The following is a 14,992-nucleotide window of genomic DNA, read 5'->3' as shown; positions in this document are numbered from 1 at the left end:
CCACAGTTTATTCTATTACACACTTTTTTGGAGCCAAAATAGAGTTTACAATACTGCAAACTTTCTTATTCTTTAGTGACTTCTAAAAGAATGCCACTTTGACTGCTTTAAAAAACATTACAAGATGTCGAATATATTATCTGATAGAAAATATACCATTCTGATAATTTTAATTCCTTTATCATTGCACGTCGCAACACTACAAATATTTAATAATGACAATCACGTTAATATATGACAAAACTGGAAGAACAGATACATTTTTAGTTAAAAGAAAGTGCCCAAACTTCATAAATAGGTTACAAGATGTAACTAAGTAAACGTTTTCCCTATTTCTTTGATATCATGCACTTTAATTCTTACTGCGGTTAGTAACATCTAGTTTTATCCGAAAAGTGTTCTGTGATACCTTGTACAGTTTGGCCTAATCAGAGCACTTGACGTTATTAAAGAACATACAGCAACTAGTACTGGTTGACACTGTAGTCAATATCAAAAAAGCACCATTGTTATCATAGTTATTACACTGTAAAAAAATTACTTACTGTAAATCTTACAGAAAAAATGTCACTTTTTCTGTCCCACCCTGTGCCACAGCATATTTATATTTACTCACAAAGAATAAATACAGGATAACTTTTAAATTCTATCTAAATATATTTATAAGACTCTTCTATACGAGCTGGTGTTTTGATTTTAATTATTGTTAAGCAAAGTAACTATTTGTGTCGCAAAGTAAAAAGTAGTCCATTCTCCCCACAATTTGAACGAAAATTTCTATTGGCAGTCACTACACAGTTAAATGTATACAGATTGGTACTCTATGATATGGTAAATCACATCCAGAAAATACAAACAGTAATACAAAAGCAGCAAAGATTAACTGACTAAATAACTGAAAATATGTACCTACAATAAGTAATTTATTATCAAGAAAATAGCAACAGCCGAAACGTCATACGTTTATCTTTCGAAGAAGCACCACATACAACTTCAATTAGTTCCATTTGAGTGTGGATGATATAAATATAACCTATGAAGTACATGTCAAATCTTAAATGTCATTACTACACAATGCCTACTTTCACAAAACGTTGCACCTACTGGCAGAGTATTGTGCTAGTAGATATAAATTAATTTTTTGTGTCAGTAGGCACCGAACAGTAATGACATTTGAGGTATGACTGACAAATAGCTTATAGGCTATAGGTTGTGCTGCTCAATCATCTTGGCTCTTTAAATATTGTGGGTAGGTATTCAATGCAGGATGATTAGTAGTACTATTTACTGAGAAAAACTTTTAATAATGTACGTATAATATAGCAGTATCTTTTCATATATTACAAAATTACAATACATTTACCAATTCCAAATTTAAGGCTACCGGTTTTAGAATAAAAATCTATCATTAGCAAACCACAAAATAAACTTAAGCTTTAACTGTAATAAAAAACTTGTATGTGTTATATTCTTTAAATATTTAAAATAAAAGTATAAACACTGAAGAATTTAACGAAATTTTGTACTTTTGAATATTAAGTCACTAAAAACACCAAATAAAGCAATAAACCGGTTTTAACATCTACAATTTCTTGGACAATTTATTGAAACTAGAAAATTACTATGATTTACATATTAAATATGTTTTACAATTACTAGTTATCTGCTCAATAAATTGGACACGTTACATAGGTACATGTAATGTTCAAATCGTTTAGCTTTAATAAATTTGCAATAAATCGGAGATGTAGAACTGGTTCTGATTCATCGAGCAATTCTGAGAATTTTTAGAACTATTAATATTTAATCAACAGTAACAATCTTATTTATATTTGAAATTACAACACAAATTTTTGTTTTAAATATTAAATAAAATTAATTACGTATTTGTTATTGCAGTTGTATTAGTTTGGTGTAAATTATAAACAGAGTTTGAGGATTGCTTAGGAAGTCAGTGGCAACAATAAAAAATTTAAAAATTACTTTTACATATCGACATTTTACATTTTAATAATCGAATTGATTAAATGGGGTCATACGCCCTAAAAACCCAAAACCGACTATAGTGGCTTTTACGCCCTTCTGATATGAACAAATTTAGCAACATCTCATTTTGTTGAATGTGATACGAAGACTGCTAACTTGCTTTTCGCTTTACCAGATGTTGGAATGCATGCCAAATACATTTTATTTTATTATTTCCCTAACTCTATTACAATACATTTGTCTCGATATCTTTTACACGATACAACTGACCACTTCGAAGTAATGGTCATTTAAGTTCATATTTCTGCCAAAATAACCAAAACTGTTCATTATCAACCACATAATCAGAATATTACTGAACATAAAAATTAGTTCACATAATAAAAATATCCAGTACGGCAGCTGTAATAGTTGATTTCTTTTATACATTTGACATTCAAAATTGTTTCACAAACATGACATTTTATTACTATTTCGTCAAAGCGATTCAACCAAGACAATTAAAAAACTTCCAGTTGTAGAAATCTGTATGAACGCCTAAAAGTCAGTTTAGGGAATGTGGTATGCTATTATCATGATTGACTTTTATTCTGAAAGTCGGTACGTTTAAATGTGATCAACAAATTAAAGGGAATTAAATTGATTGAATCAGTTAAAATTTGCTCGACATTTTAACAACGAGAACATATAAGCCACCAAACATCCACAAAAAAATTGTTAACGCCTCAACTAAAACGTTTTAAGATTATGAGCACCAGGATTTTTTATCATTTTGTCATATATAAAAGACAATCACGCCATTCAACACAGAGATTGGAAACATTTCACAATATAACATTTTCCCGTTACAACAGAATCTCACTCTTTTTAAGTAAACGTTATGGATTGGTCTGTCGACTGATCTGCAATCAGAAATCAAGTCATTAAATCAAATCGCATGCGCCTCATGCATCGACTAAACAACGACAATAATTAGGACACCTATCATGCTGAACCGATGGGATCGCTATATGTATATAACGTTAATAATGCTGCTGGGTTCTTTTTACACAGAGAGTTATGTACGTCTTCGTCAACTATTATTTACAAGCCAGTCACTTTTAGATTAAACCAATTAGTTAAACTTATATTTGATGCTATAAAATAGGCTAGGGTCGAAACTATCGTACTTACCTAAGGAGGACAAGACATTTAGCGAAATATACACACATTTTTGCTTCTATGACACACATGCAAGGATTAAAAAAAAAAGTAATGGAAACTTCAGTAAAATTTATATTATGGAGAAATTAAAAAAAAAACGTTATTTTTTTACTTTTTTGTATCTGCCACGCATAAAATAGTAATTTTAAATAAATAAACTTTTCTGATCAATTATTGGTTAACTAATATTGAAGAAAATAACGAGGCGTGTAGCTCGCAGAGTAGTTGCTTCAAACAATACCATCAGTTAAAAATATTATTTTATTTTGTCTAGTGCGACATTAGCACTTGAAGATTAGTAGGTCACTCTGTGCCAAAGCAACACTGTGGCAGTAGGTAGTAAGTAGCAATGACAAATAAGATATGAGATATTTAGTGGTTAGACGATTGGTTTGGACTAACTAGAAATGGCTCACACAGAAAAGGCAACAATTGGTAAGACAATAAAACAGGTTAGTTTCAAATATTTTTTCTGTTTCAGCTCTCAAAATTTTATATGAAAAATGAGTTTTTTAATTTGTTTTTAATTACTGTATCGTTGAGAATTTCCTACAAACATTAATCAAAATTTAGAGAATGGTTTTAATTTTTTTTACATTATTTTCTTTTTCTAAAATTTTTGAGCCAATAAGCCAACTTTTAGTCACGGAAACAGGCAAATTTTCTATTTTTCAAATTCTCCTTGTTATGTGTTACCTATTAGTTATAAGTAAAAAATAGTTTGCTTTAAAATAATTGTTTTTGCTGTTTTGTAAAATGTACATAATAACATTATCGAAAATACTAATCTGATTTGTTTTTTTTAATAAGTATTTTTTTTTTTTTTTTTTTTAAGGCCTTTTTTTTGGCTTTTGATTTTTTTTCTTTGGCTTGGTTTGTTCCGTTTAGGTTCATTCCCCTTGTTTTGCTATGGGGCGCTGGGGCTGTGCAAGTGAAATGGCCATGCTCAATATTTTTTCGACAGGAGAATCGTTGCTTAATTCGTCGCTTCTTTTTTTTATTTTATTGTTTTTTTTTTTTTATTTTTTTATGAGGATGACGTATTATTTTTTTTTGTTGTCATCATAGTATTTTTCTATTGTGTTGTTTTGTTTTTTTTTGTTTTTTTTTGGGTGTCTATTTTTTCCCCCCCCAATGCTTTTTTTCTTTTTCTTATCGTGTTTTTTTTTTTATTGTAATTTTTATTTTTGTTCTTGTGGCGTGTTTTTGTGTTGTATGTGTGTCTCATTTTATAGTTTTTTTTTGTGGTACAGTGTTTTTGTGTGTTTTTTTTTTTATTTTTGTGTTATGTGAAATCATGTTGTCGACTCATGAAGGGTGTTCTTCAATAATTATTCTTCTTTTTTTGTGTGTAATATTTTTCTTTTTCCGCGACTCTCTTTTTATAATCTCTTTTTCTTTTTTGTGTACACAGTTTTATTTATTTAAAATTGTATTTTCTTTTCAGAATGGCAGCAATAATCGCTTTTTTTATATCTACTTTCTTTCAATTCACGCTCGTTACAACTAACTACCTTTACTGAAATTTGCAATACCGAACAAAACACACAAAAGCACGATAAGCTTTCATGTCCACACAAAGAAAAATTATAAACTCACCGTGGTAGGCTGGGGCGACAAAGTGTGCTTGCTCATGACTATCGTGGTGGTTTTCAGTTCGGGATTGGGCGATTTCGGGGGCATCGAGTTCTCCATCGGCCCGTGGGCTAAGGTTTCCACTGCCCGCACCACATCTAGAACTTTGTCTGCCGGCGAGGAAGGTTTCGCTTCCACTATCGACAGATCTTCCTCGGACTGATGTATCGGCTGTAGTCTCTTTTCTGCTTCTTCTTTCTCGAACTGTACTAGTTCGGATTTCATTTTTTGTTCCTACGAAACTTGTTTAAATAAACGAACGGCACAAGTGAAGCATCACGTACCTGTTGGATGTCTTCGTCGGGAACGTCCAGGGAGCTGACGCTTTGAGATCTACTGCTGACGGATCCGGTTCTGGTTAGTCTGCCTTCGGCTACGGCCTTATCTACTTCCCCTCTGTCGTATCCCTTACACACGACCAAATATATTGCGTTTCCGCAGGATCTCAAAGCATTCACCGCTTCTTGATGGGTAGCACCTAAAAAATCGTTATTATGACTTTATGCGATTTAAAGACGACTGATTAAATTTACCTAGCAGTGATTTTCCGTTGACTTCCAACAAACGCATACCGGCTTTAAGTCGACCGTCTCGCCTCGCAGCGCCCACCGAATTGATTTTGGAGATGAAAACGCCCTCGTCGGATCTATCCAAGGGGTTGCCCCTTTGGCCTTGAAGCCCACCTTTAATGTGCATTCCCAACTTTTCATTGTCTCCCTTTTCTATTACTAGCTCCTGCGAAAAGACAAGACAGTTAAAGACCCCCTCGAAACGTCAACATCATTTTTAGAGATGACTACCGGACTACGACTTACCATCGGATCTACGTAAGATACCATGAGTTGCTTGTAACAAATATAAGTAATTTATTTCTCGATTAATTTTTACGGTTGCGGTATTGGACGGGCTGTACTTACTTGGTATCCCTCGGGCAACGGGTCGTGCCTTATTGTCAAAGTGATGAAGTCACCCGGTCTGAGCAATTCCATGACGGCCTCCTGGTGGGTGGCTTGTGTGACGTCTGCCCCGTTTACCTTCAAAATGCGATCGCCCACCCTAAGCTTACCGCTTTTGGCTGCGGTACCCCCGGGAACCATCTAAAGGTATAAAACCGGTCAAAGTTATCGCGTATTATATAAAAAAAACAGTAAGCTTACGTGTGAGATGAAAATACCAGGTTCCTTAGCACCAAATGGGATACTGGAATGGTCTGTGCCTCCTATAATACTGAAACCTAGCGAGCCGCCCATCTTGCTCAGAGTGACGTCCTGCAAGCAGAACAAAAATTGGGATGATCAAATTGACGAAACACTAACAAATAATGCCTCACGTTTTCATGAAATATACTTCAGCATAAATTTGAAACCTCGGAAGCGAATTACATAATCGTTTTTTTCTACACTGTTGCACCGTTCATAAAAACTTATTCGATTTCAGTTACGTCTGAGGTATAGTTCACGCAAAGTACTCCAAATTACTGTTATAGTGCCTAATTATCCTATAGCTATCAACTAAAAAGAGTTCTGCGGTGGCAATGATATACAGAGTGTACGGTAAGATTAGACTGAGTGAAGCGTGGGAGGGGAGAAGGAAATGTGGATGTTTTTCTTGTTTATTTTACCTGCTTCCTTGCTGGCCATCTATAGTCGACACGTATGCCCCTGTTACACCAATATTAGTAACACAAACAAATGTTAAACATGTTACCAAAATTATACAAAAAAAAACTATCCAAATACATCAAATTTAAGGTGCATTTTTTTTTTTTTGGATGCAAATAATTTCATCTCGCAACTAGGTTCATACAAAAAATAAAAAAAATGTGAGGTGATATTTGACATCGAAGTCTAATAAAAGTCCTAATTTAAACTATATGTAAATTTAGTACATGCAAACAAGGTTAAATGATGTAAATGGTACAGTTTATGTTCCCAGTTCGATTGTTAGTCATACAAATACAAAATAACAGTTTCTTTTTTTTATATTAAGCGTTAATTAATAAAGCTTCATTAACCACACAATAAGGATCTGGGTATTAATGATTATTTTGATCTACTTTGAAGCTTCTAATGTAAAGTATCACTTATTTGTGATATTTAATGACTTCCTTTGAGTCACGACAAGGCATTTTTTACTGTTTTGTTTAACACGATGTTTCCGTTGAAATCATTCCCAACTTCAGTAAAACAAAAAACAGATTCCGTCAGGACGGTTGTCAGTATTTAATTGTTGTCTATAAAACATTTCGGACCACATAGTTAAGTTCGACAATCCTAAAAACAGATTGTCCTCGATTCAAGAGAAGAGATTTAATTTTAAACAAAGTACTTGTTTTTTAAAACGCCACAGCATAAAAACGATTAAATTCTGTTTATTCTCAAAACAAACAGGGAAACGTTTATTTTAATTGTAAACCATTTTTCGTGATTACTAAATAAATTAAATATTAGTGAGCCTACGATAATAATAGTTTCTACACAAAAGCAAGACTTGTGTTGATTGCCTAGACAAATATTTACCAGTGGGTTTGTTTAGCCTAGTCCATATAGAAACGAGGCAATGACAACGAAATTAAAATAAATCAAGAGTATGATAATGTACCACTAATTAAATTTATTTTTTATCTAGGTGATTTTCTAGAAAGATGATAGTTGTTGATAGTTTATGTCCTTGGCAGTTATACGGGATGTAGGTACCTGTAATATTGGTCGATGACGGATATTGAACGTTTGAAGAAAAAGTACATTCTTCGTCCTCAATTGAAATAAAAAAAATTACTGTAGTATGAAAACAGAAGTTTTTAATTGTTTGGTTTAGGATTATAGTCAGAGGAAAGACGCATAAGAGAAATCTATATAAAACTTTGTACAGCATGAAGTTTTCCCTTTAATCCAATGTAGAACTTAACATTTTACAAAACCGCAAAAATAACGAAAAAGCCATTTAAAATTATTCCAATATACCCCTGTGAAAAAATCATATAATATGTATTCGAATCTCATATTAATAGTTGGAAGCCAACAAACAATTTAGGAGATGGTTACATTTCCACAAAAATAGATATTAGTATTGGGTAACACCAAAATGCTGCCATAGCATCACGATTGTATGTCAAGCAACATCCTGTACCTTGTAGGTTTATTTATGTTGTTCAAAGGGCTTCGGAAACAAGACATCTTCAAGAAAATTATGAAAATATAGGTCACTTAGAATGCTGCAAGTCGAAGAAGATTGAACTACTAGTACCAGATATTATTGCACAGCAAGTTGAGTTGTTTTGTGAGTAGTATTTTTTTTCAAACCCTAACATTTCTATCTCCTAAAAAATTCTAAAATAGTACACTTTCGCGAATGGTTATTACAGTAAAATAAACAAATTCGTTCTAGTAACAGATATGGTGACTTTTCATTATATACTGTTGAGTTTCGTTATGTTGCTAAGGTGGCAGTGCCAACAGTTGCCAATAATAATAATTCGTAACTCAATATATTGGATATAATCGAAAAACAAAAGTAAATATCGCCATTTGTTGACAGATAGTAAGCGGAAATTGTTCGACTGCAAAACACAACACAACAAGCTTCTTTGGATCATAGTGTTTTCTGACCTAATTTTTCATCTTTAAATCGGAACTGGCCGCAAAGATGCTCCATCACCAAAGAGCCATTTTGTAATGTTTTTGACAAGAACAAAAATAGGAACTATAATAAAAACCAGAACAAGGAGATAAACAAGTACAAGAACAAGAGTAAGAATAAGATCAAAATCAAGATCAAGATCAAGAACAAGGTCAAGATGAAACATCGCAGTAGACCCACAGATATCTTTTCTACTCAATATTGCATACATTAACTTAAAGTAGGTACTTCTCTTTTCCTTTAATTTCCGTTTTGGTTTGTTTCGATACGACCTTTTTTTCTCCAAGATATCACCAATTAGAAATTACATTCAATTGACAGTCAAAATAAATGCAATATGTTTTAACTAATGCATTTATTCTAAGCTTGAAAATCCTAACTAAACGTCAATCAAACACTTGAATCATGAGAAGCGAGCTGACTCACGTTAATCGAGCATACCGAGCTATAAGAAACAAGAAGACTCACGTTAATCAAGCATTCCGAATCATGTGAACCGAGAAGACTCACCTTAATCAAGCATCCCGAATTATGTGAACCAAGAAGACTCACGTTAATCAATCATCCCGATTGATGTGAACCGAGAAGACTCACGTTAATCAAGCATCCCGAATCATGTGAACCGAGAAGACTCACGTTAATCAAGCATCCCGAATGATGTGAACCGAAAAGACTCACTTTAATCAAGCACCTTGATCAATAAACTGAAGGTAATTAGATACTGAAATCGACAAAACTTTAATTGGTGATATCTTGGAGAAAAACGGTCGTATCTAAACAATTCAAACTAGAAATTAAAGAAGAAAAGTACTTTAAGTTAATTTAATACAGTATTGAGTAAAAAAAAATATCTGGAGGTGCGACAATATCAAAAACATGTCGAAATGGTTTTATTTGTACTTTTGATTGAATATCTCAATATCCTGAGGTTATGAAGCAATTTCAGGATTCAGTACGAAAAATTCCTTCCGTACCTTTCAATGTGTTATGTATTTGGTTTTGCAGACGCTAAAAATAAAATTCATCGCGGTAATTCGAAAAGTATTACCTATTTTTTAAAAAATTCCTGCTAAGTATTTTAAGCAAATCTTTTAAAAAGAAAATATGAAGAGGAAAGGAGAACGACCCTATGCTTGTACGGTTAAATAAACTTCAAGGCATAAAACATTTCTTAATTTACCGCATCCCGTCCCATGCTTATTCCTTTTGCACTGTTAGTACTTGAGTTATGTCCGCGGGGAGAGGCAATAATTGCCGGCGTTTTAAGTCATTAAATACGATTCAGTCGGGTATAATAAATTAGAAGAAATTATTCGCCGGCAATGGTAATAAAGTGAATGTTTAAACGGCTCCGGTGATAGATGGTCGGGGGATCTAAGTAAGATTGCAGGTAATAAGGCAACGAATTTATTTTGGACGGTGAATGTACGTGGTGCGGTTTTTTAAGAAACATAATGGCGCGATTGCCTAGGCATAGCGGTTAATAAAATTTTGATTACGAGATTCGGTACTGTGTACGGTGAGAGGAGACGCTACATAAACATGATTTCAGTTCACAAATATTAAGATGAATTGAACGTTTTTAATAGTTGTTTAGGCGCTGCACGGTCTGACCCGACCACCAAAGTCGTAATTCAAAATCGGACCAATCGACTAAACAGTTGATCAATCACGTGGTACAATTTAAAAAGAGGTCTAACTACTGTTAACTACAAGATTATATATTATATATTTTCTTAATAAAAAAAACTTTTTCGTTTTTTAATAGTATCTCGCTTATTGTTAGAGATGGCCCAACAAACTGTATGTTCGACAGGGAACGTTCTATCCGAATATGTAAAAATATACAGGGTGTTCCATTTAAAATTAACAATGTTAATGTCCGCTACCATTTTGTTTGGACTTCATTTGTTTTTCTACTATCATTTTTGGACACTTCATAAAAATACAACTTTTGTATTTCACATTTTTTTATAACTCTAAAAACAAAGGAGTTAATGGGGGTGTCAAAATATAGCGAATCACCCTGTACAGTCTAATCGCCTGTAATCAACCTTTAACCTAGACTCAAAGTACCGGGTCTAAGTCTGCAAATAAATATGTATTAACAATTACATATACTTTTTTAATTTAGTAAATAACACGCTAAAGATAATATGTAAAATAATAAAAGCATGTATATTACAACAAATACAGTTGCAAGTATTAATGTCAAGAAATTTTAAGAAGGATGATACAAACATAATTTTCGAGCATTTTGTGACTATTCAATATATATTTTAACATTTCGATGTAAAATGTAATTATACCAATTAACACCGACAGTTAGAACTCTCTATTTGAGAATCTCGTTAATGTTATACGAGTTGCCTTTTATATTTCGGGAAAGAACGAACCTGGTGCTGCCAACTGATAACCGACGTCGCTATCGTAAGGTTCGAATTTTTGTCCGTATATTTACTCAGACCCTTTCGAATGAAGTACATGCGCTATTTGCTAAACTCATCTCGGCCAAAAAATATAATTAAGTCGTGAACATTGTGATTATTTTTTACAACTTGGAACAACAGTGCAATGATGAACTTAATTCGACTTTTGGCAATAAAGCACCATCAAAAACCACTGTCTATTGATCCGCCGTACAGCCCTGATTTGGCACCCAATTACTTTTTCCCACATATCAAAACTAAATTACGAGGTCAACGTTTTTCGACGTCTGTAGAGGCGGTTGATGAGTTCAAAATGCATGTTTTGGAAGTACCTCAATCGGAATGGAAAAAGTGCTTCAAACATTAGTTTAAGCGCATGCATGACTGTGTTGATCTTCGTGGAGAATATCTTGAAAATGGTCTAAATGCTTGTTCTCGAGAACATTAATTAAGAAAATTAACCATAATCGTAAGCCGACCCTGTGCATCTTGTGCACGTGCGTTGTATTTTGCAGTATTACTTAGCCGGAATATTAAACTAACAGTAGGTACCGTATGGCGTGTACTACGGGAATAATTATCACACACCTTTCATGTATAAAGGGTACAGGATTTTCAGCCCCGTGTGGAATTTTGCCAGTGGTTTCGACATTAAATAGCACAAGATCCGGATTTTACAAAACCAGTGAATGTGGTGGCAGAATTTTGACAGTCGTTTTGAAAACCTCTGAGAATTTTTTCAAATTTCTTCACCCAACTCAAAAAAATTATGAATTTCTGAAAAAAATAACCATAACTTTTTCAAAAATTGAAATATCGGGACGCTTTTTTTTTCAAAATTTTTGTTTTTAAATGTACTTTTTGAAAAAAAAATAGATCAAAATTATCTGGACCTATCTTCACTGTTTTTTTTTTCAATTTTCGAAAAAAAAACGAAAATTTCTCGATTACCATTTCTGAAAATTTTTTTCTTATAAAAGACTGAAATTTTTTATAAATCCTCAAATTTTTTCAGCAGTGTTTTTTCGTTTTCTATTATTTTTTTTAATTGAAAAAAACATTTTTTTGACATTTTGAAATACAATAATACATTTATGGCAAGTCAGAAGACGAAAAAAAGAACATACCATTTTGAAAATTTTTGAAAATGTGAAGAATCCCAAAATTAAAAAATATATATGTGAAAGAAATAATCGAGTGGTAAACATGAAAAAAATTTCGATTTTTTTTGAAAAAGTTAATAAATAAATAGAAGATAGTTTTGAATTTTTTGTATTTTTTTCGTAAACTACATCCAAAAACATAGAAAATGAAAAAAACAGTTGGTCCATTTTTGGAAGAACAGTGGGCTTTAAAAAAAGGCATGCAACGCATTTGAACTCAAATAAATCATTTTGAAACCATTCTCTTTTGACTTTTAAGAAATTGTCATTGCATAGAATAAATTTTTTCAATTTTGGGATTCTATATACATTTTTAAAAATGTTCAAAATGGTGTTATGTGAAATAAGCTAAATTTAAAAAAAATATTTTTCAATAAAAAAAAAATAGAAATCGAAGACACCACTATGAAAAAAATAAGTTTTTAATAAATAAGTTTTATTTTTTTTATTTAATAAATTTTTTATGACAAAAAAATTTCAAAAATGGTACTCAACGAGAAATTTTCGTTTTTTTTCGAAAATTGAAAAAGAAAAACAGTGAAGATAGGTCCAGATAATTTTGATCTATTTTTTTTTCAAAAAGTACATTTAAAAACAAATATTTTGAAAAAAAAACGTCCCGATAACTCAATTTTTGAGTTATTTTTTTTTTAAAAAGCTATTTCTTTCAAAAATTCATAACTGACGGGTGAAAAAATTTGAAAAAATTATCGATTTGGCGCGGAATGCCCCATATGCTGAGGTAACAAACTGTGTACAAAAGACTTGCCTCAACTATTTGTTAAAGTCCCTAGATTGATATCGTCTAGGGATATTGTGTATATAGTGTATTACTATATAGATATAGTGTATTTTCATGCAGCGACCACATCTGTCATACTAATAATACATCTTTTACAACACATATCTAAATACCTGACATTTTATTATTATCAACGTACTGTTTTCGTAAATGACGTTATGTTTATGTTTATCTTTTTCTTTATCTAAATTGCCTCTATTTCGAAACACCACACGGTTCGGAATTATGTAACGGAACGACAAAAACCAAATCTGTCATAATTGCCGTTCCACAAGACCTTCTCCCCTCCCCTCTATTACCATCTGCAGAAAAAGCGTTTACTTACGAATACTATCGAAATCTGTCTCCGCTTCCTATTCCGTTTCCTCGTCAGAGCCTCTTCATTGCAGACAGACAGAAGCGTCACTTCACCGTTTTTGCCTTTGGGCCTAATTCTGATGTTTTTGAGAAACTGACGCATCAAGAAGCGCGAATCGTCGGTTTATCCGGTAAAAACTAAGGAAAACCGTCTACTTTTCGTCGTTGACTCGTTCGGTGTGTCACATGATCGGATCGTAAACGCGTGGGAAAGGCCATTAAAAAGTCAGGTTCGGTGATAACGGGAGAAAAATGATTTATTTTAATACAGAGTATATGTATTGACCGAGGCGAAATAAAATGCGTCGTACGCAATCAATTTTTATTGTACCCATAGTAGGATTGCTAACAGATACGGTCGACAAATTGTCGAATTAGAATTCCCGTATACTGTAGAACGCTGATTAAGATACAAGGTGTTTCAGAAATAAGTACCTAATCTTAACGGTGCATTTAACTTTTCAAAAGCAACAACTTTTGTCAAATAATTTAACTTTATGCAGTCTTAGACTCCTTTGAGTATTTTATTGCATTCTAAAGCTTTGAATGTTTTCTGATGCTGCTACGAGGACGTTTTTAGACGCCTGAGGCAGCGGTTGATGTGTTCAAAACGTTGGTTTTGGAGGTACCTGAATCGTAATGGAAAAGGTGGTTCGAAAATTGGTTCAAGCTCATGCAAAAGTGTATGATCTTCATGGAGAATATTTTTAAAACCAATAAAACCATAAATTTCTTTTTTGTTCTCTATTCCCGAAATATAAAAGGCATCCCCTGTATTGTATAGCTGTCCCGGTGTTTTTGAAGGATTCTGAAGCAGAATCCGGCAACTTTTATGAATTTTGAGCTGTTTTAATGTATGTTTATTAGTACTGTAGTTTTTTTTTTTTGTATGTTGTGTGGTGGTTTTTTTTTGTTGCATGGTAGTTGTTTTTTTGCTTCTTAATCAACAATAAATCTTTTTTTTTTGAAAGTGTTGTGTGAGTTTTATATTTTGTTTTTTATTTTTTGGGTGTTTCATTCAAAATGAGCTGAAAGTGTAGACGAGCATTTACCAGGGGAAGTATTGGAAGCGGTACAAAGTGCTGTTTCACAATTGATCCCCAAAGAATCGTTGAGACAGTACGAGTTTGCCTACAACTAATTTAAAGGGTGTTGTTGTTCGAAGAAAATCCAAAAAGTGTCCGAAGCGGTATTACTGGCATATTTCGAACATAAAATTAATCAAATTAAACCTTCGACGTTATGGTCAGTATATTCCATGTTAAAAAGTACACCTAATGCCAAAAAAAAAAAAATGCAAATATCAGAAAATTTCCAAAACTAATACCATATTTGAAATTCAAGTCAGATGGATACCGTCCGATCGATTTAATTAATTTTGAACAACTTTTCAGGTCCTTTCAATAATTGCTGTTTGTGAAACTTTGAGAAGAGATGAGCTATTAAAGATAAAAGTCGATGATATCGAAGCAGTGTTGCCAGATGAAAAAATATATATATGGTATCCGACACTTGAAAAAAATGGTATTTTACTGACAAATATGGTATCTTGATAACACAAAAATGACACATAATCAATAAGTAAAAAACAACAGTAATATAGGGTTATTCACAACTTATTCAAAAAAAAATTGGGAATAGATGCGGCATAAGAAATGGAGTTAATATCGTAAACAAAATTTTTGTAAAATCCTTATAGTTTCCGAGAAAAAAAATATTGAAGTTAAAGTACATTCAACCACTACATAGCTGGACAACTGTAGTCTCTAGCGTCATTC

General features: G+C 32.6%; 1 protein-coding gene across 1 annotated transcript in view; it reads right to left on the bottom strand.

Annotated features, from left to right (window-relative positions):
- Positions 1-14,992, bottom strand: part of LOC108911806 (protein lap4) — a 212,075-nt gene that overhangs the window by 16,583 nt on the left and 180,500 nt on the right. The window contains exons 12-16 of the mRNA XM_023456349.1: positions 5,982-6,092; positions 5,742-5,921; positions 5,358-5,559; positions 5,109-5,302; positions 4,789-5,058 (exon numbers count right to left, since the gene is read on the bottom strand). Coding sequence (XP_023312117.1) covers positions 4,789-5,058; positions 5,109-5,302; positions 5,358-5,559; positions 5,742-5,921; positions 5,982-6,092 — 957 coding nt within the window. The remainder of the gene's footprint in view (positions 1-4,788; positions 5,059-5,108; positions 5,303-5,357; positions 5,560-5,741; positions 5,922-5,981; positions 6,093-14,992) is intronic.

The sequence above is a fragment of the Anoplophora glabripennis genome, unplaced genomic scaffold, assembly GCF_000390285.2.
Source record: "Anoplophora glabripennis isolate ALB-LARVAE unplaced genomic scaffold, Agla_2.0 scaffold508, whole genome shotgun sequence".
Taxonomy (NCBI): Eukaryota; Metazoa; Arthropoda; class Insecta; order Coleoptera; family Cerambycidae; genus Anoplophora; species Anoplophora glabripennis.
The sequence above is the reverse complement of the archived record's forward strand: the minus strand, read 5'-3'. Positions and strand labels throughout refer to the sequence as shown.